The sequence below is a fragment of the Oreochromis aureus genome, linkage group 4, assembly GCF_013358895.1.
Source record: "Oreochromis aureus strain Israel breed Guangdong linkage group 4, ZZ_aureus, whole genome shotgun sequence".
Lineage (NCBI taxonomy): Eukaryota > Metazoa > Chordata > Actinopteri > Cichliformes > Cichlidae > Oreochromis > Oreochromis aureus.
In genome coordinates this window covers 12,680,781-12,708,761 of record NC_052945.1, presented here as the reverse complement: position 1 = coordinate 12,708,761, position 27,981 = coordinate 12,680,781, and the positions used below count along the sequence as shown (strand labels likewise).

The 27,981-nt window shown below is 37.1% G+C and overlaps 3 protein-coding genes across 4 annotated transcripts; all 3 read left to right on the top strand.

Annotated features, from left to right (window-relative positions):
* Nucleotides 1-315: 315 nt before the first annotated feature.
* Nucleotides 316-8,351, top strand: LOC116317654 (adhesion G protein-coupled receptor E2-like). Its single transcript, XM_039611407.1, has 19 exons — nt 316-678; nt 2,162-2,260; nt 2,547-2,687; nt 2,799-2,951; nt 3,068-3,214; nt 3,430-3,552; nt 3,686-3,729; nt 3,833-3,940; nt 4,160-4,313; nt 4,518-4,640; nt 4,729-4,919; nt 5,025-5,186; nt 5,291-5,485; nt 6,293-6,510; nt 6,626-6,686; nt 6,778-6,869; nt 7,005-7,173; nt 7,257-7,346; nt 7,494-8,351. The coding sequence occupies exons 1-19, from the start codon at nt 648-650 to the stop codon at nt 7,533-7,535; spliced, it is 2,343 nt and encodes a 780-aa protein (XP_039467341.1). The 5' UTR covers nt 316-647; the 3' UTR covers nt 7,536-8,351.
* Nucleotides 8,352-11,032: 2,681 nt separating this feature from the next.
* On the top strand, nt 11,033-21,263 carry LOC116317669 (adhesion G protein-coupled receptor E1-like). Of its 2 annotated transcripts, XM_031736515.2 has the most exons (21): nt 11,033-11,107; nt 11,208-11,248; nt 13,699-13,782; nt 15,407-15,490; nt 15,765-15,908; nt 16,020-16,172; nt 16,292-16,438; nt 16,720-16,842; nt 16,975-17,018; nt 17,119-17,223; nt 17,919-18,072; nt 18,182-18,304; nt 18,393-18,586; nt 18,666-18,830; nt 18,926-19,120; nt 19,268-19,485; nt 19,568-19,628; nt 19,750-19,841; nt 20,076-20,241; nt 20,317-20,388; nt 20,625-21,263. In XM_031736515.2, the coding sequence occupies exons 3-21, from the start codon at nt 13,719-13,721 to the stop codon at nt 20,664-20,666; spliced, it is 2,346 nt and encodes a 781-aa protein (XP_031592375.2). In that variant the 5' UTR covers nt 11,033-11,107; nt 11,208-11,248; nt 13,699-13,718; the 3' UTR covers nt 20,667-21,263. The 2 variants fall into 2 exon arrangements, 1 of the variants encoding a protein (XP_031592375.2); XR_005612868.1 differs by having other exon boundaries at nt 11,056-11,248; nt 20,146-20,241.
* A 1,584-nt stretch (nt 21,264-22,847) lies between these two features.
* Nucleotides 22,848-27,874, top strand: ptger1c (prostaglandin E receptor 1c (subtype EP1)). Its single transcript, XM_031736452.2, has 3 exons — nt 22,848-24,665; nt 26,577-27,413; nt 27,565-27,874. The coding sequence occupies exons 2-3, from the start codon at nt 26,583-26,585 to the stop codon at nt 27,742-27,744; spliced, it is 1,011 nt and encodes a 336-aa protein (XP_031592312.1). The 5' UTR covers nt 22,848-24,665; nt 26,577-26,582; the 3' UTR covers nt 27,745-27,874.
* The last annotated feature ends 107 nt before the right edge of the window (nt 27,875-27,981 follow it).

Here is a 27,981-nt window from a genome sequence, read left to right as displayed (position 1 = left end):
AGTCTAAAAGAGGAGAAAGTTCAAGTGACAAGTGAGCTATGGCAAAAAGAGACATAAATTATCAGGGTTGCATAATGTAGTAGCATATTGCTGCAGTTGTGGAGTCGTCAGAAATACTGGATTTTCTCTGTCACCACACCCCACCCCTCAAAAAGTTAGTTCTTAAAAAGCAACTTCTGGTTGTACTCCCATAAAAACTTCTGCGTCAGAGGACTGATCTTATTACTGTGTGTGTGTTAGAGTGAGCGAGAGAGAGAGAAGGAGAGAGAGAGAGAAACTCCTCCCAACTGAAATTCATAGTCACCACACTATGTCACCCCAGTAGTCAGACAGTCAGAAAGAGAAAAGGGATAGTTCAGTCTGTGATGTGATGTGTGTTGTTGGGGAGTGCTTCAGTCGCTGAGTTATTGGTTTGCTGGTGTCAGCATAAACGTTAGCTACTTTTTCTATATCAGTTCATTTGACTGGTGGATTAATATTTATTATTTTTCCATTTTTTAAATTACAGAAATAAGTTAAAGAACCTTTGAAAGAGTCGAGAAGAAGAGAAAAGGTTGGGACAACCTAAAAGTAGATAATTCTGCAGTTTTTGTCTGGGTTGGTTAAACTTTCTTTAAACGGGTAAGGACTCTTTTTGCTTCTTCACCATGACGCGCAGATGGAAGCTTCTTATACTGGGTGAGTCACATATGTGGGAGATGGAATGGAAAACATTATCTTTTAAGATTTTTTAAAGGATCTGAATTTAGGATGACATCTTAGACAAAAACTTTTTCAACATTTTCATTGAACTGCTCTCTAGTAATACTTAAGCTGTCTAAAATAATGTCTATGTCTAAACAGCAGTTTTTGCCTTTCAGACATAGACATTTTTGCTTTTTGTTGCATTTGTTTAGTCACTTTTCTTTGAGCTAAAGTCAGCCAGCATATTGTCACTGACAAAATTATAGTAAATTAATAAAAGTTCTCAGAGAATTTCTCAATTTCTTGTCTAATTTCTCATTTCATCTAAACTATAATTCCAATTTTTCATGAGACATCACAACCATGTAACATTCATGCAAAAGGGGGCAACTCACCCAACAAATTCCATGATATAAAAGCCCAGTTATTACTTTCTTGGCTGACTGTGCATCGTGCTACACATTAATTCTCACTTCATTACTGTTATCTGGTAATTTTTCCTTCTTATTTCTGAATGACACAGTTCTGACAGCTGATAGTTTTTCTAAAAAGACACTAGGGACTGCCGTTTCAGTGCATAGCACTGCTGCTTCACAGCAGGATGATCTGAGATTCAGACCCAGAAAGTGCCCTTTTGTGAAGAGTTTGAATGACCGCCTTGTACATGTGCAGGTTTTCTTTGAGAGCTTACTAACCGTACACTAAGTCAGGGTTCGAGACTCGCTTAGAAAAGAGATTCTTATTCTCAGAGGTTTCACTGGTTAGAAAACTAATATTAAGTTGACCTTTATACTTAATGTCTCTTTTTTCTCCCCATCCTCCACCATCCTGTCAGCTATACAGAAAGTTATATTTAGCAATTTGAAAATTTAGCAATGTTTTAACTTCTTCAAATTAAGTCAGGAAACAAATGATTAAGTGTTGCTGCATCTGGCAACCAAAAGTTTTAAACTGGCAACAGTTTTCTTTCATGGAAAAAAATAAACTGTGAAAACAATGACAGGGGTGTTTCTCTACCCACCCCCCACCCCCAAAAAGAAAAAGATGCAGCATATTTCTGAGCAATAACAATAAATTTGTTATTTGTTTCAAAGATTACAGTAAATTTCTTTGTGTTTTTAAATAGCCAACTTTATACTGCACCCATCAGCTGTCATTTAGGACTTCAAAGTAAATGGACTGTGCACCCTCCCAGATGTAATAATAGTTTGTTTTTGTGCTCTGGCATGTAATGTTTTCTCACTCATAGGAAGCACAGTTCTCCAGACACCAATGTGCTGTTTATTTTGAATCATATTTCAGATGCAGGAGTAATGTGAGGAAATTAGGATAGAGAATGAGGGCCTTTGCTTTTTCTTCCCAGACCTTTTACTATCACAACCATTTTTGTGCTATTTATATGATAAACAAAATTCATAATCAGAATAAGGTACTGACCTATAGTATACTAGGCTGATAGTTCTTGCTTGTTTTTCAGCTCTGTCTTTCTTCCTCATCATGGTGCTGTCGGTATCAGCAGCCTGCCCTCAAGGATTTTCCAGAAAGAAAAACAAAGAAAAGAAAACAGAATGCATTGGTATGAAAATCTTTACAAAACAAAACATCTGACACTTAATCAGTAATGGAAAATGTGCAAGTTCAGCTGTGTGTGGACTTTTTAATAAAATAATTCAACATATAACATGTATAATCTCTGAAATTTATTTTAACAAAAAAATAACAAATATGTTTTAAACCTTTTCTATCAAAAGTTTGAGTTTTTGGATTTTCAAGCTATTTTTATTTTTAAATCTGTAACAATTTCATATCGAAGCTCATATTTATGCAAATACATCTTTTCACATTTCTGTGTCCTTACAAAGACATAGACGAATGTAAAGATGAAAAGCTATGTGGAAACAATACAATCTGCACAAACACAAATGGAAGCCACTACTGCCAATGTGAAGGTGGTTTCAGAAACCCAACAGGGAAGGTGAATTTTACAGCTGGTGAATGCAAAGGTAAGTCATCTCAAATTTATGGTGATAACAACTCTGTGGTTGATTTGGAGAAAGTTTATGTCATACAGTCATAACTTATGTAAAGATGAAAGGTCTCTTCTTTTTTTAAAGATATCCACGAATGTTTGGAAAACAAAACCATCTGTGGACCTAACGCCAAATGTGAGAATGCAATCCCCCATTACTCGTGCACCTGTTATGATGGATTCATTTCTACTACTGGGAATAAAACCTTTCGTCATGATCAAAATGCTACATGTGAAGGTAAAATGTTGTTCTCATTGGTGCTGCCATTTTAGAGTGATCTCTTCTGTTTAAGGTGATGGCAGAGGATTTTTTTTTCAGAGGTATTCTTACATGTCTTCTTCCTGCTGCTCTAGATATTAACGAATGTCAAAAAGGAAATCCCTGTGGTCAGAATGCATTATGTAACAACACACAAGGCAGTTATTACTGCGTCTGCAATGCTGGCTTTGGATTGAAATCTGGCCGATCCAGCTTCTCTGGGAATCTGGAGCAATGTGAAGGTGAGGGCTATAAGTATGGCAATGCAGCCAAATATATGTCATATATGTTACATAATAAAAGAAAGGGATTCATGTTGTTTTATGAAATACCTACAGAAGTTCAATAGACTTAGAAATACAAACTTAAATTTACACTTTAATTTTTCTGGTTTTGTTGACACAAATAGAAATATTATGTAACAGATTTTCCTTTCCCTGTTTTATTTCCATCTTAGACAAATGTGAGATTGATAAGACAATCTGTGGAAATGGTTCTTGCCACCATGGAGCCAGTGGTCATTACTGTGTGTGCCAAACTGGGTTCACTAACTATGGCAACAACGTGTCACGCTGCACTGGTGAGAATACTGTCCATCATCCATTATTAAACTGGGGTTCTTCCCAGTAAATGCAACAGAAACAAACAGAACACTTATTGAATAACTTCGGTCATCCGTAAGCAAATTTATTTATTAAACTTTCTTTCTTCAGAATTAAACTGTGATGTTTTCAAAGCTATAAACGGGCTGGAAGAGGTAACTTCACATCACAAACAGTTAAAAATATCAAAGTTCAGCACATATTATGAACAAAGTTGTCTCACATTTTTGTTTTATCCACCACCAATCTCTCTTCTAGAAATTTCCCATTGTGAAGCAGCTCAATAAACGCTGTCAGGAGCTCACAGGGGACAAAAGTCAGAATCACTCTGATCAAACAAACCAGACTGAAGAGGACTTATTGAAGGTACTACTAAATTCAGAACATTTTAATCTTACTGCAAAATAAATAATCAGGTTCTTTGAAAGCAGGCAGGAAAATAATGCTCTGCCTCTTTCAAACTGTCACATGATGCTCAGATGTCTCATAGACCTTTTACACTGAGGTAGCCTGAAAGTCTGCCTCAGTCTGACTCTGTTTCTTGTTTCTCATGGTCTCCTCTCTCATTCCTCTCTTTGTCTGTAGAGATTGCAGTCAGAAATAGATCGGCTCTTGTCCAGTGAATTTCTCAAAGACAGAAGAAGAGTCTCCACCTTTCTGGATTTGGTGGAGAATGTTCTGAGGCTAATTGGAGCCGTGACGGAGATGCCAGGGAGAAGCACAACTTCCACTCACACAGGTTTAATAAAAATTTGCATTTGCAGCAGAATTTAAAAGAAAAAACAAACCAACAAACAAATATGTCCAATTCAGGTAGATATGTTCAAATATGACAGGAGCTTTTGCCTAGAGCTTGTACATTTAATATTAATTACATTTTCTTCAGCATTATTGAACAAGCAGTGTAAGATAAGAAAAAACAACAACATTTATCTGGTTTCAGAGCTGGAAATGCTGGTAGATCATGGGTCTGTTATACCCAAAAGAAACACAACTTTATCAACTAAGCATGCTAAGTTGGACATCCAGATGGAAATGGCAGCTGGAGAACCTGCCTATTACCCTGGTAATGACATGTCAACAAATATCAAATTTGTAGCCAATTTCATCACGTTATGACACACTCCAATTATTTTCTCCTTTTTTTATTTCAGGCTTTACAACAGTGTCCTTGATGAGCTACTCAAACCTGGAAGACTCTACAGATACCTTCTTTGATGGGATCAAACCACAAAAGAACCAGAGCTTTAAAATAAACTCCAAAGTGGTGACTGTCACTGTTAGCAACAGAAATACGAGCCACCTCAAAACGCCAGTCAAACTGACTTTGGACCACTTGATACAGGTAAAGAGGAGAGCTTACTACTAATGTTTTGGGGTTGTGTTAATCTACCTTGGCAAACAAGAACGGCATAACAGTCAGTATCTCTGGTGTACATCTGTTTAACAGAAAAATCAAACACACGTCTGTGTGTTCTGGGATTCCTCGGTGAACGAAGGATCATGGTCTGATCGTGGCTGCAGTGTGGTGGAGTCAAACCCGGAATATACTGTGTGTTCCTGTAATCACCTGAGCAGCTTTGCTGTACTGATGGCCCTCTATGAGATGGAGGTTAAAACTAATTATATATACCATAATGCTTTTAGTTCAGAATTAGTTTAAACTTCAACCCATTTTCATACAATAATGTTACCATTCTTTCTCTTCCACAATAGAATAAGTTCGAGTTGCAGCTGATCACCTGGGTGGGCTTGTCCATTTCACTGATTTTCTTATTCATCTCCATCCTGACATTCTCAATGATCCGCTCCATTAAAAGCACAAGAACCACCATCCACCTGCATCTCTGCATCAGCCTCTTCATTGCAAACCTTGTCTTTCTAGCGGGAATCTCTCAGACAGCGAACAAGGTAAACAGTAACTCCACATGACATCAGCATGTATGCATTAGCAGAAGTTTCTGCCACCTTCAAATATAACAGAGAACTATATACTAAGTTGCAGCAAAGCTACTGTTAAACACCCCAACTCTGATCTTTGGGCTGAAGGAATAAGAACACTCAGTGTATAAATGCTCAAGCAACAATCTCTTTAATCAATACAATTCTCTTTATTCCATACAACACTTTGAGCCTTACAAACCTCCGGACAGGAGATGTGCACGGGATCGTGTCCGGCAAAATCTCGAAGTGTCTGACCGTTTCTCACATTCTTATAGCTTCAGGCCCCCTCCAAACTAAGCATTCACATTGTTTCTCTCTCAGTGAGCCTAAGTTACGACCTTGGCTTCCTGTGCAGTATGTTTTGTTCTTTCTACAATCAGAAAAGCAAGGCCATGATTCTCTGCAAACAGTATTCTCTTTATAAATCAACAGTATGAAGTACAGTGAACAGTGTAATTCATTCACAGTAAATCAGCAGTCTAATGTAATACAAATCAGTCTAATCAATCTAATAATTTCACCTTCTAACTCAGGAGTATAATGCAACCTAAAACTATATAATGATTTTATAAGCTTAAATCAGAGGTATAATGTAACATAAGACAGTGTAATAATCTCACACTACTGAATTATTAATAAGAGATATTAATAAGAGATACATAGAAGACATATAAACAACTGAGGAATTTCTAGACATTTCTCTCTCTTCATATTCATCCCCGTTATTCATGTCTGTTACCCCGATCCTCCTCTTTCCTTCTCTTTCCCTATTAGGCTGGCTGTGCAGTGGTAGCAGGAATCTTGCATTTCTCCTACCTGGCAGCGTTTTGCTGGATGTGTCTGGAGGGCATTCAGCTGTTCAGGATGGTTGTCCTCGTCTTCAACACCAACTTTAAAACCCTCCACATGATGGCAGTTGGCTATGGTGTTCCAGCTGTTATCGTTACCATCTCTGTCTTAGCTAATTCTGGAGGATATGGCACTGAGAGATAGTAAGTTTCCCCAGTTCCATGTCCTGATAATTATATTGTTTTATCGTTAATACAAGTTTGAATTACTTATTATTTTCGCATACAGTCTGTTGAAAACTCTTGATGTGCATTTCAGTTGTTGGCTAAATCTGGATATCATTTGGAGTTTCTTTGGCCCTGTCTGTGTCATCATCCTTGTAAGTATTTCGGAAAAATAATTATTGAGTTTAATGATGTCCAAAATGGTGACTTGTGTGATGTTTAAACCTCATCTCTTTGGTCTTTCAGATAAACATTTTCTTCTTTCTCATAACTGTGTGGAAGCTAGCACAGAAGTTCTCAAGTTTGAACCCTGATCTTGATAATCTGCACAAAATAAAGTAAGTCACAACTGAACCTCAAGCTGCCCACGCTAAACGCCCCACACAATTGCTGCGTGGAAAGTATAACGTAATCTATTGCCTCACCAAAGTACCTCGCACATGACATGTATGCGTCTTTGTTGCCTCCTGCAGGGCATTCACCATTACTGCAGTGGCACAGCTGTGTGTTTTGGGCATCATGTGGATCTTTGGTTGTTTCCAGTTTGAGGAAAGCACTGTAGCCATGTCTTACCTGTTCACCATTTTTGGCAGCCTTCAGGGTGTTATGCTCTTTATCATGCACTGTCTGTTTTCCAAACAGGTTAGTCACATTTGTCTCAAAAGTAACGAACACGTTCTGCTGTCTTTAGTGGTGTCCATACTTAAAGGATTTTCTGAATTTAGGTGAGAGAAGAGTATGAAAACATCCTGGCCAGATTCTGTGTGCCTCAGAAGAAGAGCTACAAAGAGTTCAATTACTCCAGCAAAGCTCAAGTAAGCAGCTATTTATATATTCTATTCTTTTTTTTTTTTACTTTCTCACTAAGCAATATTAAAGTGAAATCAAACATTTATTATGCACATTGACAGAATATTCATTTCATTTTGATTCATTTTGAACATCTGATCTGTCATCTTCAGGCATCCAAGAGCAGCCAGGACACAGGAGAGTCTCATTTCTGAGAAGCTAAAAACTGGCTTGAGACAAACTCTGATTTGCTGGAGACTTTCAGTCATTGGGACTTATTGACGTCCCACTTATAGCGCACCTGTTTGCACCTGTTTGCACCTGTATGCTTTGTTGCAAAATTTCGCAAATATTATCATTCTTTACTATGTGTGGGCCTTTATATTTTAAGTCACTGAGTTATCTATTCAAATAATTTCAACTTACAAAATCCTTACAAAGGAAGCGTTTTGTTAAGGTTGTCAAACAGGAAATGATGTAAATAGTTTTAGAAGCATAAATCTACAAATATTAAAAATTTTCATATATGAAAAAATGTTTTCAGATTATCAGAATTGTGTAAAGACCTGTTGTATCAGGTAAATTTAATAATGCTAATTCTTTAATTCAGGTACTGCATTTAATGAGCAATCTGAAACATATTTGCTGCAAAGCACCTTCTTCAACCACTTCTTCAAGCTATTGAAAGACCCACAATAAGAGGACAATTATGAGACCGAAACATATATTTAAATGTTTTAAAAGTTTGTGTCTATATTGCTGAGCAATTTTCCTGTTTTTATTCTTGACTGCATCCATTCTCTGTGTTTTATCATGAAGCTATTTTAGAAGATTGTAAATTTTTTTATTGCATTTACAGTTTGCAATTACTTCTTTATTTATGTTTATTGTTAAAAACCTTTTTTTAATTACGAGTTTTTAAATGTTCTCCTAAAAGTTTTAAAGTAAATAAATATTCTGATGTATATCATCTTTAGTGATTTTAAAATGTATTGCATTTGATATAGAGAATAAACTGTCAATGAACACCAGAAGGACAACTTTTTGACCATTATATCAGAACACAAAGCTTTAATTCAATGTTAAAGCATTTTCATAATACAGACTGCACCTTATGGTGTAATTTCCCCATATTTCGCATGTGATTTCAATGTCATGTTTTTGAAATCAGGGTATAATTTTCATTACCTAAAATACGTCCTTAGTAGACAATAACTTTAAGTATTTTAGAGGAAAAAGACATTTTAAGTACTATATAATTTCAGTGTATTTTAGAAAAAAGAGCAAATAATGTTTCCCCATTTCAGGTTGGAATTAGAAAGTGATTCTTGATGTGTATGCCATAGTCGCAGTAAATAGTCAGTTTTACTCTCATGCACAATTGACTGTATCTGATGAAGTGTTGATCTGACTTTCCTGCATTATAATTATCAATGCAAAAAACACTATCATATATTACATTAAGCGATTTAACCAAAACATGTTTACATGTTTTATATATTTATTTATCTTTGTTTTCTGTCATAAACATTCAGGGTCTAACAAGATTTCTTTCAAAGGAAAAGAAAAATATAAAAACAAAATGGATCTTTTAGTGAAGAAGAAGAAATACTGCCAGTTCAATAGTGTTTCAGATTCCTTTTTAAAAAACTTTTTATATCTTGAAGGTTTATGGAGTCAGGTGGACTGGGGAGTTTTAGACTCATTAAGATAATGTTTATGTTTTCATGTGAAATTAGTCCTGTAAATGTAGTTCCATTCATTTACACTGCACACGTTAGGGGCTGCTTAGCAGACCAGACGGATGAGTTTTCTTTAACATCACCAGTTCATACCCAATGTTTAATGTTGTCCATTAGATTCGGAGTGTTTTTGTTTTATTTTGTACTTTTAGACTCATTTTTTGTCTTGTTTAAGAGTCACCAAGAGTAAATTAAGATATATAAATAATTAGCTTTGAGTTACCATATTTTAAATAACATATTTCCCCCATAACATATTTCATAACACATATTGAAGCTCAGATTTATTTTATTTTGTAATTTGACATGGCAAGACCATTTTTAATACTAATAATAAATAATAATAATAAATCAGCTAAAGGCAGTGTGCCACAGCTGGTCTGTGGGCCTCTCATGTTCATGCTGTGGTTGGTTCGTGAGCCAGCCGCAGAGGAGTGCAAAGTTATAACATACAAAGAGCTGAAGTGAAACCAAGTGTTAAAAATAACAAAAATAAAGTATCACTGCAGCCCATAGGCAAGTTTAGACCCTTTTGAGCACCTCTAAAAATAATTACATCAATAATAGTAATACTAGTCCATTTTAGTATTATTTTCTGACATTGTCTTTAAATATTATATTTTCGATATGTTATATTATATAAATCAGTCACATAGATCATGTCCTCCAGCAATGCGCAGTCAACAACTTGGAGAACTGCACGGCACCGTCTCCCGTGGGTGACCCCTCACCCCTCTGCCCGACAAAAAAATGTACACAGACAAACACATCTGTAGCAGCATAAAACCCACTTTAGAGTCACTTGGTGGAGTGCTGGAGAGTGGGACTCCATTGTTCTGCTGGGGGACTTCAATGTGGGAAACAACAATGAGACCTAAAAGGGCATGACTGGGAGGAACGGCATGCCCGATCTTAACCCAACTGGTGTTCTGTTATTGGACTTCCGTGCTAATCACAGCTTTTTCATGACAGACACCACGTTCCAGCATATGGACACCCAAAGTTGCAGATCAGTGATCAACTTTGTTATTATATCCTCAGCCGCCATATTGGACATTTGGGTGAAGAGAGGTGCTGAGGTGTGAACTGATCCGCACTTGTTGGCAGGGGAAAATAGTGGTCAAATATAATGTACCCAAACATACAGTGAGTGTACACTGCTGGCACAGATCACCTCTGGCAGAGATTCAGGAGCATTCAGAAAAAGGGTGAGGAAATAGCCCCTCCATTGCTGAAGCTGCTGCAAAGAGCTGCAGCTACAAGGTTCAACTCAATTCCATTTTATTACAGCGGCAAATGAAAACAACACTTGCCTCAAGGCGGTTTATACCCTAATGTAAAGACCGTAATACAATAATACAAAGAAAACAGAGAAAAATCCAACAGTCATATGACCCATTACGAACAAGAGCTCTGGTGACAGTGGGAAGAAAAAACTCCCTTTTAACAGGAAGAAACTTCCAACAGAACCAGGCACGAGCACATGTGCCTTAGTCTCCGTCTCAGTGTTCTTGTCACTTGTTTTACTTTGACAGGCACCTGTCATGTGTGCATCATGTTCAGTTTTGCTTCCCCTGTCTCTGCCCTGATTCCCTCTTGTGTGTATATCGTCTGTGTCTCCCTCCATCCAGTGTCGAGATCTCCCTCATTTCTCTGGCTGTGTCTACTGTCTGTTTGTATTTCCCAGTTTAGGTTCCCTGTTGTTTCCTAGTTTAATGCCTTCTGTGAATCCAGGAATAAGGCTTCATTTAGAGTTCAGTTCTGTCTCAGAGAGCTGCATTTTGGGTCCAATCCTGCCTGCCAAACACAGTTCCATGACAGGGGTGTATTCTGAAGTGCTTGCAAAATAAAGTGTTGCTATACTGTTCATGTAAAAAAAAAAAAAAAGATACATAGTCTTTAAAAAATAGTAGCGGAAGCAGGAAGCGATAAACACGTGGTCTAATAAAAATTGAACATCCCTGGTGACATGATGATATGGGCAGATAAGAATTTGACGTGACGAGAAAAGACAGATAGCCAGAGAGAGAAAAAGATCTGGTCATGTAATGTTAAGATCTTCGCATTTTTAAATATATATATATATTTTTACAATATTAGCCTAACTTGTAGCTATTTTTACATTTTCACTGATTTCATCCATAGAGATCTGCACATTGCTTCCACGCGGAACCTGCTGATACTGGGTGAGTCACATCTATCATACATTTGCACAGGAGTAACAGGGAGAAAATATTTTATAAAAAGTTACATACAAACCTTTCATAGCTTTTTTCATGCTCTCCATATTAAATCTAAGATTTTATAGTTTTTTTTGCAATTACTCAACTGCAAGTGGACTAATGCCTTGTAATACAGTAATACACAAAAACTATGTGCACAGATCTGCATGTTTGCATGTGCAGGGATTTGTTTTATATATACTATAAATGACAATAAAGATCACCTTCCACCATAACACCTTCTAAACCCTCTTTTTCCGCTTCCTTTCTCAACTACTTCTCTCCATGTTCAAATATGGCAGTGGCTGAACTGTCTCAACAACTGAGTCCTCATTTTCCAAATCCTGACATTGTTTTCCACAACAGTTCATTTTGCTTCTGTCCAGAACGTAGGGTTAGTGGCTTGAAGCTAGGCTTAAGGACATGATGGATGATGACTTACCTCACAAGGTTAACATGCAAAAAATAAAGTGAGAACATGAATTAATTCATTTAAGATTACATATTTGGTTAACCGACTAACATAAAATATGTTTTTACTTTCTTTCTTTTTAAATGTTTTGTGTTTTACACATGGGAAGCTTTAGTTTATAATAACAAATTGGGATCTATCAAGACTTCACAGGAGAATGTGAGCATCTGCCTAACAATCCTGACACGTATTCATTTCTGAGACGGGGAAAATGGTGTTACAGGTGGTTAATGTGAGCACTTTCATTTTTGCTTCATAAAACATACTATTTACAGGAATATATATGTATATACAGCTCTTAGGAAAAACTTCTGATGAGCGGTGGTTTTTGTGTTTGCGTAACAAACTATTTATAAAACCATCTTTCCGTTATAAAAGATAAGCATCAGTTCAAACCTATAGCTCCACTCAGTTTGTTATCAAGGCTGTTTCTACAGCCTGTTACATGTTGTCTCCATGTTGTCCTTCAGGTCTCCCTTTCTTGAGTGCTACATTGTTTAATAGACAATTTTTTTCTCATGCTGACTGATTTCCTGTGTATGGCTATTGCTTTTTTTTTTTTTTTTTGACTGATTTGAACTGAGGGTTTTACCCTGTCTCTGTGTGTTCTGTGTTTTTGACCTCCTCCTGCAGTGATGGTGACGTAATTACAACTTCACCATAACAAAATTTACATAAATGAATAAATAGTGTTTTGCCAACCAAACTTTCATTTTCAAATAATATCCGAGCATAATGGATTATTACTGCTATCATTTTGGTAACTTGGGAATCATTCAGTCTGATAGATGTAAATCAAGGACCATTTAAACCTGCATACCAAGTATGCAGCCAGTAAATAAGAAAATGTATGAGCTTTTGGTCATACATTGTCAGTATATATACTATATGCAATACTATATGTAACAAAACAGATTACGTTCTTTCATAGCAAATATAGTTCAGTTCTTAGAGGAAATACAGTTCACCTCACACCACACTGGTGATTACTGATGGTACTGTTGGCTAAATCTGAGGAAATTAAGTTTTTCACAAAACTTTTATTTTTTCCTTTCTCTAGTACTAGTATCAAGTTTCTATTTGTTACGTTGCCACGATGAGGTCTAGGGGTGTGAGTGTGGGGACCGGTAACAAATGGGTCCAGAACCGAATGAAAGGAAACCAGACAGAGTGTTCAGTATATCTAGCTTTATTACAAATAATCTTAACTTAAAGAGCCGGCAACACCGTTTTACCAATAATGCCAAAGAAAGAAAGGAAGCAGTCGCAGCAACAAAGGAAAAAACTACCAAACAAATAAGGGAAACACTTCACACTTCTTAACTCCTCACCACGGGGAGACACTTCCGGAGCCCACAAGCCCATCTACTCACGACTCGAAGGAGCCTGTCCAAAGCCTAGGGGGAAACGTGTAGAGCCACAGGGGGAAGAAAACCAACTCACTCACAGTTCATCCCCAGCTTATATAGCCTCAGAGAGGTGATTGCTGACTGGGCCCAGGTGGTAAATGAGGCTAATCAAAAGCAGCTGTGTCCTGGGGAGAGAGAAGAGTGAGAGAGAGAGAGACAGAGGGGTGGAGCAAGAGAGGAGGAGGCGGAGAGAGAACACCACAGCCACACAAGGGCAATTTCAAGAGGAGGCCCTGCTAGGGCCCTAACCAGCCATTTTGATTTTTAAATGCATATCAAATTCATTTTGAAGCATATATTTGTGCAACTACATTGTTTCACATTATTTTTTTTATAAATAAAAATTACAAGCCATGTAGAGAAATATCAAATTCATACTGAAGCACATATTTGTACAAATTCATCCCTCAAATTTCTGTTTCCTTAACAAAGATATAAATGAATGTGAAAATTACAAATGGTGTGAAGAAATTACAGTCTGCAACAACACAAATGCAAGTTTCCACTGCCAATGTTCTCTGCTTGTTTTTCAGCTCTGTCTTTCTTCCTCGTCATGGTGCTGTTGGTATCCGCAGGCTGCAATCAAGGATTCAGCATGAAGAAAAAACAATGCATAGGTATGAAAAACTTTACAAAACAAAACATCTAACACTTATGTGTGCATTTTCATTTAAAAAATACAAACATATAACGTGTATAATCTGTTAAAATTATTTTTGTGAAATATCAATAACGAGTATGTATATCAAACTTTTTTATAGCATCAAAATGTCAGGAAGCGCTGTGTGGCAGGCAGGAGTTGGACCCAAAATGCAGGCGCTCAGACTCGAGGGATGAACTCAAAATCACAGTTTTATTGGCTGGCAGAGGAAAAGCATACAAAACAAAACTACACTGGGAAATTATTAGGCTAAACACACAGGGAGATACACACAGCATGATGGACGACACGACACTGACACAGAGAAACACAGGGCTTAAATACAGTGGGGAATAATGAGGGAATGAGACACAGAAGGAGAGCACAGCTGGGGGAAATCAGAACTGAGGAGACAAGAAAGCAAAGTAGGATACACTCACATGAGACACAGACCTTCAAAGTAAAACAGGAAGTACAACACTGAGACGCGAACTTGACATGGTGGCGACAGAGCAACTAAGAAACAGACATAACCATAAGGCAGAGAACTCTAAGAACCAAAAGACTAGAGATGATAAATAATACGCAGAGGGAATCCTGGAACACAAGAAACTAGACTCAAGCGAGTAACAAAAGACCAACCATGAGAACATAATTCACAATACAGAGTGACAAAAAACACAGGAAACTCAAAACATGCGAAGACACAGACCAAGAAACACGGACTTAACACAGAACAGAAGGGGCACAGAGAAATATGAGGGGCAAGGGATCAAAACTAGAAACCATAGAATAAATCACATGAGAACTCAACAAAATACAAAAATCACAAAGAACTAAAAACGCTGGGTCAGGAGACCCAGGACCCTGACACAAAATTCATTTTGAATTTAAAATCTATATTAAATTCATATCGAAGCTCATATTTATACAAATACATCCATTCGCATTTCTGTGTCCTTAACAGTAAGTCTAACAGTGAGTGACAGTAAGTCAGCAAATAAATGTTTAAGTGTTGCTGCATCTGGCAACCAAAAGTTTTAAACAGGCAACAGTTTTCTTTCATGGAAAAAAATAAACTGTAAACACAATAACAGGTGTTTCATTCTCCACCCCCTCCAAAAAAGAAAAAGATGTGGCATATTCCTGAGCATATTCAGCTGACTGGGTAACAATAGATTTGTTATTTGTTTCAAAGATTACACTAAATTTCTTTGTGTTTTTAAATAGCCAACTTTATACTGCACCCATCAGCTGTCAGTTAGGAGTTCAAAGTAAATGGACTGTGCACCCTCCCAGATGTAATAATGGTTTGTTTTTGTGCTCTGTCATGTAATGTTTTCTCACTCATAGGAAGCACAGCTCTCCAGACACCAATGTGCGGTTTATTTTGAATCATATTTCAGAAGCAGGAATAATGTGAGGAAATTAGGATAGAGAATGAGGGCCTTTGCTTTTTCTTCCCAGATCTTTTACTATCACAACCATTTTTGTGCAATTTATATGATAAATAAAATTCATAATCAGAATAAATTAATAGATTAATGTTAAGGTACTGAACTATAGTATATTAGGCTGACAGTTCTCTGCTTGTTTTTCAGCTCTGTCTTTCTTCCTCATCATGGTGCTGTCGGTATCAGCAGACTGCCCTCAAGGATTTCATCTGAAGAAAGGAAAATGTATAGGTATGAAAAACTTTACAAAACATTTAATCAGTAATGGAAAATGTGCAAGTTGAGCTGTGTGTGGACTTTTTAATAAAATAATTAAACATATCAAATGTATAATCGCTAAAAAAAAATTCAACAAAAAAATAACAAATATGTTTTAAATCTTTTCTATCAAAAGTTTGAGTTTTTGGATTTTCAAGCTATTTTTATTTTTAAATCTATAACAAATTCATATCGAAGCACATATTTATGCAAATACATCTTTTCACATTTCTGTGTCCTTACAAAGATATAAACGAATGTGAAGAGGATGTGCCGCGATGTGGAGAAAATGCAATCTGCACAAACACAAATGGAAGCTACTACTGCCAATGTAAAGGTGGTTTCAGAAGCTCAACAGGGAAGGTGAATTTTACAGCTGGTGGATGCAAAGGTAAGTCATCTCAAATTTATTGCGACAACAACTCTGTGGTTGATTTGGAGAAAGTTTATGTCATACAGTCATAACTTATGTAAAGATGAAAGGTCTCTTCTTTTTTTAAAGATATCCAAGAATGTTTGGAAAACAAAGACATCTGTGGACCTAACGCCAAATGTGAGAATGCAATCCCCTATTACTCGTGCACCTGTGATAAGGGATTCATTTCTACTACTGGGAATAAAACCTTTCGTCATGATCAAAATGCTACATGTGAAGGTAAAATGTTGTTCTCATTGGTGCTGCCATTTTAGAGTGATCTCTTCTGTTTAAGGTGATGGTGGAGGATTTTTTTTTTTTTGGAGGTATTCTTACATGTCTTCTTCCTGCTGCTCTAGATATTAACGAATGTCAAAAAGGAAATCCCTGTGGTCGAAATGCATTATGTAACAACACACAAGGCAGTTATTACTGCGTCTGCAACGCTGGCTTTGGATTGAAATCTGGCCGATTAAACTTCTCTGGGAATCTGGAGCAATGTGAAGGTGCGGGCTACAAGTATGACACTGAAATTTGTACGGTATGTAGGTATTGTTATATAATAAAGCGAATAGATTTGCAATGTTTATAAACTTACTATAGGGGTTCATTAGATTTAATAGTAGAAGCTTAATTTTATTCTAGTTTGTTTTTCTTCATTATCTTGGAAAAACACACCAAGCTCCACTTTGAATGCCGCTGTTTGAGTAAAGCAGGATATTGTTCTGTTGGCACTTATAGAAACATACAGGGTAAGCAATTTTCTGTGACTCATTTATTTTTTTAGACATATGTATAACTGATAAGACAATCTGTGGAAGTGGAACTTGCCATCATGGAGCCAGTGGCCATTACTGTGTGTGCCAAACTGGATTCACTAACTATGGCAACAACATGTCACGCTGCACTGGTGAGAATACAATAAAAACTGAACTTTTCCATTTTTACCTGGTTTTCTTCAAAGTACATACATGAACAGAACACTTCAAGAAAACTTCATCATCAGTAATCAGTAAAAACATTTAATACTTTATTTCCTCAGAATTAAACTGTGATGTTTTCAAAGATATAAATGATGCAAAAGAGGTAACTCCACACAAGACACAGTTATATCACGAGTCAAAATATATTTGAAATGCGGATTATTTGATAGTTTTATTTCATCATCCTCCAATCCCTCTTCTAGAGATTTCACATTGTAGATGGCTTAGTGAATTACATGGAAAAAACCTGTCAGGAACTTACAAACAACAAAAGACCAGTACACCTGAATGGAGAGGAGACTCTAAAGGTACAACTAAAGTAAACTGTAGTCTTTTTCGGGGATAGAGTGTTCAGATTTCTTGTAGACGGTTTATGTTGACCCCACACAGTTACGATTATGTCCACAAACATTTGGACAGTAACAGATTTCTAAGAAATATTGTTCTGTACTGCAATAGATTTTAAATGAAACATTTAAATGCAATTAATGCAATTAAAATATGTGCTTTAAGCTGTAATTCAAGCTAAAGAAAGTATTGCATTAACTCCTAAATAATGATTGCATTGTTCACACATAGTCACACACATAATCACAAATATCTCTTTTTTTTTTGTCTCTGCGGGTCTTTCTGTCTTAAATGCTGAGTGAGGAGCATTCACAATCTGGCTTTTTCATGTAGTCTTCTTTTTTTCATTGTGCTGGACTTGGATAATCAATTTGTAAATATGATATGCCAACCTACTAGAGGGTGTTCTTCACTTGCTGGATGTTAAGGTGTTCTTTTACTGGGTGAAAAGTTTTCAGCAATCATCCACTGCTGCTGTCTTCTGCTGCCTTTTTGTGTTGCTGAGCTCATCATTTCATTCTTTTGTTTTATTTATGTGAGATAGACTAAAGTCCCCTGTGACCCTGAATGTGTGTCTGCGTGTCTGCATGTGTGTAAATATTGCCTGACTTAAATGTATTTTACTCCATCTTCCTCTCTTCCCCTGTGCCTGTAGAGATTCCTGAATATGACTGATGAGCTCTTGTCCAGTGCATTTCTTAATTATAAAAGGAAAGTTTCAGACTTTCTTGACTTGGTGGGAAATGCTCTGAGGCTCATAGGACCCTTGACTAATTCTTCAAGGATTTATATCTCCTCCACTCACACAGGTTAAATAGAAATTAGAAGAAAATAAATCAATTCAATTTTAGATGATTTTTAGTGATATAATATTAGGAAACAGGCAATGCATGTTCAGAAAAGTCTGTCTGGTTTCAGAGCTGGACATGCTTGTACACAAGGGGCCTGTTATACCTAAAGGAAACATAACATTATCAACTAATCATGCTAGCTTGGACATCCAGATGGAGATAGCTGCTGGAGATCCTGCCTATTACCCTGGTAATCACATGCCAACAAATACAGCATTTCTAACCAATTTCATCAAATTATCAGCCACTCTAATGATGCTCTCCTTTCATTCTTACAGGCTTTACAACAGTGTCCTTGATGAGCTACTCAAACCTGGAAAACTCTACAGATGGCTTCTTTAATGGAATGAAACCACAAAAGAACCAGAGCTTTAAGATAAACTCCAAAGTGGCGACTGTCACTGTCAGCAACAGAAATACAAGCCACCTCAAAACACCAGTTAACCTAACTTTGTACCACCTAGAAGAACAGGTAGAGGTTATCTCTTGTTTGTTGTTTCAGATTGTGGTGATCACTTTTGCCAAAAAAAACACATATATTTGTTTTATAGGCAAATCAAACATTCCACATCTGTGTGTTCTGGGATTCCTCGTTGAACGGAGGATCATGGTCTGATCGTGGTTGCAGTGTGGCGGAGTCAAGCCTGGAATATACTTCCTGTTCCTGTAACCACCTGGGAACCTTTGTTATACTCACGGCTCACAATGAAATTGAGGTTTAAACTAATTAACCGCAACATTTAAACTTCAGACTATTTAGTAGTTAAACCTTTAATCCCCTTACATGTACTTTCATTTACTTTCCCAACAGGAGAAGTTTGAGTTTCATCTGATCATATGGGTGTTCCTGTCCCTTTCACTGATTTGCTTATTCATCTCCATCTTGACATTCTCAATGATCCAGTCTATTAAAAGTCCAAGAACCACCATCCACCTGAATCTCTGCATCAGCCTCTTCATTGCAAACCTTGTCTTTCTAGCAGGAATCTCTCATATTGAGAACCAGGTAAATACTAACAGTGTTTGCTGCTCAGATGAATGCAGATGCAGATTTTTTTACTTAACTTGAATTGTGATGTAAAGGGACAAAATGAGGAAAACAACAGAAGTTTAGTAAGTCTAGTTGGGCAACATCTCATCTCTTCTCCATTAGGATGGCTGCACAGTGGTAACAGGGATCCTGCATTTCTCCTATCTGGCCACATTTTTATGGATGTGTCTGGACAGTGTACAGCTGTTCAGGATGATAATGCTTGTTTTGAACACCAACTTTAAAACCCTCCACATGATGGCAGTTGCCTGTGGAGTTCCAGCTGTTATTGTTGCCATCTCTGCCTTAGCTAATTCCAAGGGACATGGCACTGACAGATAGTAAGTTTCCTCTATTCCTAAAATTTTATCATCAATTTATCCTTGAATCTCTATTTATCTTAACTCTTAATTTGCATTTCAGCTGTTGGGTAACCCAGGGATTTATTTGGAATTACTTTGGCCCTGCATGTGTAATCATCATTGTAAGTAAAGTTGAAATTGATTTAGGGAAATGGTTATAGAGTTAAATGACGTGTAAAAAACAGCTGATTTAAACATAAATGTTGCTTTTTGTTGTTTGTTTGTTTGTTTTTGTTTTTTCAGGTAAACATTTTCTTCTTTTTCATAACTGTATGGAAGTTAGCACAGAAGTTCTCAAGTGTAAACCCTGACCTGGATGATCTGCACAAAATTGAGTAAGTCACCAATAACCCATATGCTGCGCATAAAAATCACTATCATGATCCTGTTTAGTTTTGGTTGTGCTGTTTAGATTATTTCTTACGTTGCTTTAGAATTTTTTATCTAGGTTTTGGATTTTTGTTTTGGGATCGGTCCGTAGCCAACAAAGGCTTATTCTTCAATCGGTCATCTATTTTCTGTGGCCCACATTTGGGTTTTCATTCTTGCATGCAACGTGTTTTCTGCAGGGCATTCACCATTAGTGCATTGGCTCAGCTATTTGTATTGGGCAACACCTGGATCTTTGGTTCTTTCCAGTTTCAGGAAAACCATACAGCCATGGCTTACCTCACCATCTTTGGCAGCCTGGAAGGAGTTACGCTCTTTACCGTGTATTGTCTGTTTTCCAGGCAGGTTAGTAATATTCATGCTTAACTAAATGACAAGTTTTTGCCTCTCGGTAAAATTTCATTTATATCCTAATTTTAGGTGAGGGAAGAGTACAAACACGCCTTGACCAGAATTTGTGCTCCTCGGAAGAAGAGTGACAGAAAAGCTCGTGTAAGCAGTTATTTACTGAAGTTGATGGCACAGATTAACATTTGATCGGCAGTGGTACTGCCACAAACTGTTCCTGAAGTTTCATTTTGAACACCTTTGAAATTTGACCATTTTGTTTGTTTGAAGATGATAAGCTGTTGTGAAGGACACAAGATGTGAAGTGAATAAAATCCTCCCGTTATAATGAAAGACATTTTTGATCACTTTTTGAATATTCTTCATTTTGTCATCATCAGGTTTCGAAGAGGGCCCAGGATACAGGAGAGTGTCAACTTTGAGGAGCTAGACAGTAATATATATATATGGGTGTGCATATATATTTATATCACCTGCCAGCTAAAAACTGCTGACATGTATATTTCAATTTTTGTACTGGATAAATATCTCTTAAGCAATCTTATAAACGTGGAGGGATGAGGACTTTGTGTACTTGTTGATTTCTGTAGAATTCCCCCAGTCATTTCTGAAGCGGAAATTGAGTAAATTGAAATATAACCACTACATGATGCTAGCACACCAGAAAAGAAGGCTGATGGTGTTGCTGATAAGACTACTAACAGTAACTTCACTCAGGAAACACATCTGGTGTCCTGTGTTTGAAATATTATAAACAGTGAAGGTTGAACAGGTTGAACAGGTTCGTTTTTTTTTTCTTTTCTGTAATACAGTTGCAAAGAGCATTTATAATGTACAAATTAAGAAATATAAAAAATGTAGTATCCTCATTTTGAATGAGTGCTTCTATGATTTGTTTATATTATATTTTCACACCAATATATAATTTATGTAATATCTATCTATAGCTATAGATGCCAATATATAGACATGTATAATCTGTAACATGATTTTATGAAATAATATTGAATAAATGAAATCTGTGTTTGCAACAAACTTTTCTCTTCTGTGTTGAAGGTGATTGCGTAAGATTTTTTTTTCTCAGCTCTTCTTAAATGTCTTCTATCTGCTCATCGAGACATTAACAAATTTCAAAAAGGAAATGTCTGTGTTCACAATGCATCACGTATCAACACACAAGGCAGTTATTACTGTTTCTGCAACGCTGGCTTCAGACTAAAATCTGGCTGATTTAAGTTGTCTAGGAATCTGGAACAATGGGAAGGTGAGGGCTAAGTATGACATAATGCAGCAAAATTTTTATCGTCTCTAGGCATTGTTATATAACAATATAATTAGATTGGTAATATTTAGAAAACTACTATAGGGGTTGATTACATTAAATTGTAGAAGCTTAATTTTCAGACAGCTGCATATGGTCAGAAAGAAAAGTACACACAAACTTGGAAGAGTTGGCCAGATTTGTAGTGAAACGGCTGGGAATGGACAGATGCAAGGGTATTGATGATTACACCCTAGTTCAATAAAAAGGATGTATGTTGTATCACAAGACACAATGAGACAGCTCATCAATTTGTTCATCTACACGGGGGATTTTGTAGAGGGTAGCAGCTGTGGCAGTTTGTCTTGAAACAACAAATGTAATCTCCACATTATGATGTTTTTCTCAAAATAGAATTACTACTTTAATCTCAAAATCCATCCATCCATCCATTCTCCATCCATCCATCCATCCATCCATCCATCCATCCATTCTCTTCCGCTTAATGATCAATAATATTTTTGTTCTTAATAATGCCCATTTCCACCGCAGAAATGGAACCATTTCGAGGCAGTAAGGATGCAAAAAAACTGAACTGGAATTGTGAATTATCTGAAATAAATCTCTCAGGAGCTCAGAGACAGTAAGAATTCAGTGGACCTGAATGAAAAGGAAGTACTATGTAGGATAGAGTCTGCTGACCCTAAGATGGATGGATGTTGGGAAACTGTTCGTGTCGCGCTGGCTAATTTCTTTCTGATTAATTTGTTATGACTTTAATTAATAAATTAATAAATAGACAAAGGGCATTAGTAAAGGTGACTGGGTAGAAAAATAGGAATAATTATAATAATGTACTAATTTGTTTATTTATTTATTTGTTGAGTCGCTTGAATTAAAGCTGAGATTCTTTAGCTTAGCTTTAACTTGTTGCATTCTCATCTATTGAGAAACAGAAATAAATTATTTAAAATTGTGTCACGGACTAAATATTTTCTGACTCCCTCTCTTCTCCTGTGCCTGTAGAGATTACTGAATTTGACTGATGACCTCTTGCCCAGAGCAGTCCTCAATTCTAAAAGGAAAGTTTCACATGTTCTTGACTTAGTGGGAAATGCTCTGAGATTCATAGGACGCTTAACTACCACTTCAGAGATTAATATATCTTCTACTCACAAACGTTAAATAGAGGTAAATCAGTTGAATTTTTGACCATTCGATAAGTCGAATTCAGCCTTTGACTTTTATTGATACAATATTAAAAAATAAGCAATACATGTTCAGAAAAGTCTGTCTGGTTTCAGAGGTGGACCTGCTTGTACATAAGGGGCCTGTTATATCCAAAGGAAGCACGGCTTTATCAACTAAGCATGCTAATTTGGACATCCAGATGGAGATAGCTGCTGGAGATCCTGCCTATTACCCTGGTAATCACATGCCAACAAATACTGCATTTCTAACCGATCTTATCGGATTGTAACCCACTCCAGTCACATTGTGCTTTTATTGCTACAGGCTTTACAGCAGTGTCCTTAATGAGCTACAGATAGCTTCTTTGATGGGATTAAATCACAAAAGAAAAACAGCTTTAAGATAAACTTCATATATAAGATTGTTTTTAGGCCCAAATGACGTTTCTTCAAAAAGAATGTGGAACAAAAACAACTGTTAAACTTGATTGCTTGTGAAAAAATAATATCATTTTTAATTTGGTGCCAAGAACACATTGACACAAAAAAATGTGAGAGGGGGAAGAAAAGACTAAAAAAGTTATATAAAGATAAAAACTATTACAGCAGTTCTTCCCTTCAACGCCTTAACACTTACAGTGCTTTTAAAAGAATTGTTGATGCAACACAGAGAATACACAATTTTGTGTGTGTGTGTGTGTGTGTGTGTGTGTGTGTGTGTGTGTCTGTGTGTGTCTGCGTGTGTTGCGTACAAAACGCCCCAACTTTCTTGGTAACATGACTTTACATATAACACAAAGCTTGTTACAACAATTTCCTTTCAATTTCATTTCTGTTTATTTATTTTTCAAAAGAAGCTTGAAGAGATTACACAGATAAAGCAGAGCTCCACACAGGGTAACATAATAATGCTTATTGTGTCATCCACAATTTCTGACAGAAGGACTTTCTGACATCTCTTTAAATTAGTCAAAATTGTATTTTAATTATTTTCTGTTTTACATTTTCAGAAGCTTTAAACTGAATACATACATATTCTCTGTAATGTTTTTGGCCTTTGTGTATTGACAGTTCCAACTTCATTCATTTTATTTAATCTTGAAAATAAAAACAGTGGAAGGATAAAGAGATCTATTTTTCTTCAGTCGTTTAGCAGAAATAAAATGATGTAAATATGATCCTACACAGTTTTATTAAAGAGCTCACAGAAAATAACTTCCACTTCCATTCAATGACATTTTCCATCTTTCCCCTTATGTTTCTTACATCTGAGGGTTCAACTTCAAAGACTGAAATAGTTATACTCAGAGAGGAAATGGGAGACTGTCTCCACTTCCTTCCTGTTTACGTAAGATCACAGATAACAACTCTGACGTCTACACATAGGTTTATGAATAATGCTGTTTAAGTTATCATTGCAAATTCCTTGTTTAGAAAATGTTTAAATACATGTCTAAAATACCTTTTCAATAATATTATTTATAATATGTGAGATACCTGTTAGGATGTTGTTTAGCATGTGATGGTGCATCTCCTAACTATCTAATTATCATCTCCTCTTTCAAACTCTTTTGATGATTTTTGCCTGGTGTATAAATGTTGGAATTGGAGGAAGAAAATGTTAGTAAGGACTAACTCTGGTTATATTTCAACATTTGGGCTGACACCCATTTTTTGAGCTCTACTCTGTTCCAAATGAGTATCTGTTATGAGTAGATTAAAGGACATGTTCAGACGGGGAAGAATAGTATGCAGAGAAACCTGTCTGCAGATAGAGAAAGAGAAAGGTAGACCAGGCAGGAAGAGGAGCTTTCAGAGGACAAGAAAAAAATTAGGGGAGGGGAATGAAAGTAAATAACCGTAGGCAACTGTGATCATACTGCGATTTGGTACATGAGGCGTCTGTGTTATCAAGAGGCACATTCATCTTCCTTCATTCCTTTTGAGTGTTCATCCAAAGCAGTCTGAAGGTAAGTTAATGGCAATTTACTACATAGAAATAATACCATATGTTTAGATACATTCCCCTCTACTAAAATAATTTAAGCAAAACCTGATTGTGGGGAGATCTTGGCAAGACATTTCTTTTTTACCTAAAAAAAAGAAATAAACAGGAGAAGGAAAGTCTTGATTAGGGATGGGTATCGTTTAGGTTTTATCCGATACCGGTGCCAAACCGGTACTTTTGAAACGGTGCCGGTGCTTAAACGGTGCTCAAACCGGTGCTTAAAGAATGGAGAACACAAAACCTCTCATGTTTAGCTGTTTTTTTGTAAAAAAAAAAAATAACAATGTAAGCCTTTTCTGCAGCTGTAGGGCATATATGGTATCACTCTTGGCTGGAAGCAGTGCTTAAACAATGGAAAAACACAAAATTGGTCCAAAACCTCTCATGTTTAACTGTTTTCCACTTTTCTTTGGTCATTTTAGCCTTTTGGCCAGGGTGAAGGGAGTATCTGCCACCAAACAAGAAGACAGCCGCATGTAGCTATGATGATGTTTGCTAGTTCACCTTACATGCATTAATGTAATAACGTGGTTAGCCTACTCAATGTGAATTATACACGAACAACATTAAGCTACTCACGCAGAGAAGAACGGCTGCTGCTGCTGCCATCATCATTTCTACTACACTGGCAGGGCTAGGGGCCAGGACTCTACTCTTCGGGTTTTTGGGGGGTTGTTGCTAACTCCGGGTCCGATAACAGGCACCACACCCGCAGTAGATGTGCTCGGTGTGAGGTCTCGCAGCAAGCTAAACACGGCGCATTTCTCGGCTTTAAAAAAAAAACGCTATGCGTCGCCAGGTGTTTCATCGGATTCGAGGTGTTACCTCCTTTGACAGTATCACAGTATCAGCTTAAAGCACTTGTTGCAGGCTGCTGAGTTTGCATACTTTGCTGCGAAGTACAGCCAGACTTTTGACCGCTTCGCCTTTTTTAATCTGTAGCTCTGCTCTAAAAGAACGTACGTACCTGAGCCCGCCTACTTTCCTCGGAAACGTAAAATGATTGGCTAGAATTGGCTCAAGAAAAAAAAAAGAGCACCGAAATAAAGCACCGAAATGTGCGCTGCTTTTCGGTCTGGTTACTACCGTTTATGTCAGAACCGGTGCCATCATGGCACCGGACACCGGTACCCATCCCTAGTCTTGATTGTTTTTAAGAACTATATCCAGTCATAGTTAGATGACAACCTTCTTTGGTCACTAGTGACACTTTCCTATTACTGAGTATTACCCTTGAATTCCTCTGTAATTATCTCAGACTTACTGAAATAACTGATTAGCAGACCAGAGGAGATTATTCATATTCATTAAAGCTCTAGTTGATGTTTCTCTATTATCTAAGGCCTATAACATCAAAAGCTTAAGTGCAGTTTAACTGGAGTTTTCCCCACTATCCTTTACCATGTTGCTTCAGTTCATTTATGCACAGCTCTCTTAGATGAGTTGAGGTCTGGGGCATTGCAGCACTCTGTTTTGTTTACTTTTCAGCCGTTCTGTTATAGATTTGCTCGTGTACTTCAATCAAGCCTGTTGCATGACCCTATCTGAGTCACGTTTTAAGCATTATTAGTCTACATCATTCATTAGGAATAAAAGTAGGGTTTTATCTACTGCTTTCCATTGTTGCCAGGGAATAGATGCTCTTCTAAATGCTCTTTAAATCCCATGTGTCAGAAACATACCACTTATTATTACTTTGAGCTGCCCAGTAAAGCATGTATCTACTGAGTTTTTGTTTGTTTGTTCTCTGATGTGTTGTTGTCTATGATTTACTTGAGATATCTAGATGCCAAAACAGGTTGACGTTAGCTAAAAAATTGTAGACTTTAACTAATGCATGTTCTTTTAAACTTTTTCATAATTTTTTTTGTAGGTATCAATGGACATGATGACAACTTGCCAGCTGAATCAGACATGTGGCCAGCCGAATAGTAGCGTCCCACCTCCCATGAGCAATTCAGGCTTAGCAATATCCTGCTTCACAATGTTATTTGGCACCATTTCCAACCTTGCTGCACTGGGCATCCTGGCCAAGTCTCGTGGTAGATTCTCCCGCCAGTCAAAAGCACCGTTCCTACTTCTAACAGTGGCTTTGCTTTTGGCTGACCTGGGAGGTCATGTGATCCTAGGTTCCTTTGCACTGTATCTCCACATGAATCATCAGTATACTATGAAACTATGTGATGTCTTTGGAACAAATATGGTGTTTTTTGGCCTGTGCCCCTTGCTGTTCGGTTGTGCTATGGCAGTGGAGCGCTGTGTGGCCATCACTAAGCCCTTTTGTCGTGTTACTATGATTACTGTGGCTCATGTGGTACGGGTGGTGTTATTCCTTTCCTCTCTTGCACTTGTTCTGGCAATTCTGCCTTTACTCAAAGTGGGGACTTATACTATCCAATATCCATGCACCTGGTGTTTTTTGAGAGTTACTTCTCCGTGTTTCGCAGCTGACACTTACCTGGCTTTGATTTTCTCATGTCTGGGCCTCACTGCACTCACCCTTTCCCTGTTCAGCAACACAATGAGTGTTGCTACATTGGTGCATGCCAGAATGAAGACCCCCAATGGTCAAACAAACCACACAACCCACTTTGGTCGTCGTGAATCATGCACATCATCTACTTCGCTGTTTTTTTCATTGGATGTGGAGGTAATGGTGCAACTGGTAGTCATCACTGTTGTTTCCTGTGTCTGCTGGAGCCCCTTCCTTGTGAGTGCTGCTTTTGTTATTCTGAAGACTTTTTTTTTTCTAGAATAATTTAGATATGATTTATTTTAATATTAGATCTGATTAATAAAAAGGGACAAAGAATAAATAACACATCATAATTGTTTTCTCTCATTTTTCTCCTATATTGTAGATTCAAATTCTTCTGATGCAGCTCAAGCAAAGCCCTAGTACATCAGCTCAAAAGCTCATCTATGTGGCTTTACGTATAGCCTCCTGGAATCAGATCTTAGACCCCTGGGTTTACATCTTACTGAGGAAGACAGTGCTCTTCAGAGTTTGTGGACAGAGATGGACCCTGACAAGAACATAGTTCCACTGTTTGCATTAACTATATTAATCATGGACTTTTTGTATAGAGCACATAGATACTTTCTATTTATAAACAAACCAATAGCTTATTTACAGAAGCAGTTAGTGAATAAGAGATGGGGGCGGACTTGAACTACATTTCACAACATTTAGTAGTCTGTACCGGTTCTGTCATCAATAGCAGCTACTTGCAGATTGGCCAATGGGGCGGTGTTAGTTTTGACCAATCAAAATTGAG

Bases quoted from the DNA above. Each gene is read 5' to 3' on its own strand.
- LOC116317654 (XM_039611407.1), top strand. From the start codon at position 648: ATGACGCGCAGATGGAAGCTTCTTATACTGG. The intron at 3,730-3,832 runs GTAACTTCACAT...TCTCTCTTCTAG, and splicing joins CTATAAACGGGCTGGAAGAG to AAATTTCCCATTGTGAAGCA. The intron at 4,641-4,728 runs GTAATGACATGT...TTTTTATTTCAG, and splicing joins AGAACCTGCCTATTACCCTG to GCTTTACAACAGTGTCCTTG.
- LOC116317669 (XM_031736515.2), top strand. From the start codon at position 13,719: ATGGTGCTGTTGGTATCCGCAGGCTGCAATCAAGGATTCAGCATGAAG. The intron at 16,843-16,974 runs GTGAGAATACAA...TTATTTCCTCAG, and splicing joins CAACATGTCACGCTGCACTG to AATTAAACTGTGATGTTTTC. The intron at 19,842-20,075 runs GTAAGTCACCAA...TGTTTTCTGCAG, and splicing joins GATGATCTGCACAAAATTGA to GGCATTCACCATTAGTGCAT.
- ptger1c (XM_031736452.2), top strand. From the start codon at position 26,583: ATGGACATGATGACAACTTGCCAGCTGAATCAGACATGTGGCCAGCCG. The intron at 27,414-27,564 runs GTGAGTGCTGCT...CCTATATTGTAG, and splicing joins TCTGCTGGAGCCCCTTCCTT to ATTCAAATTCTTCTGATGCA.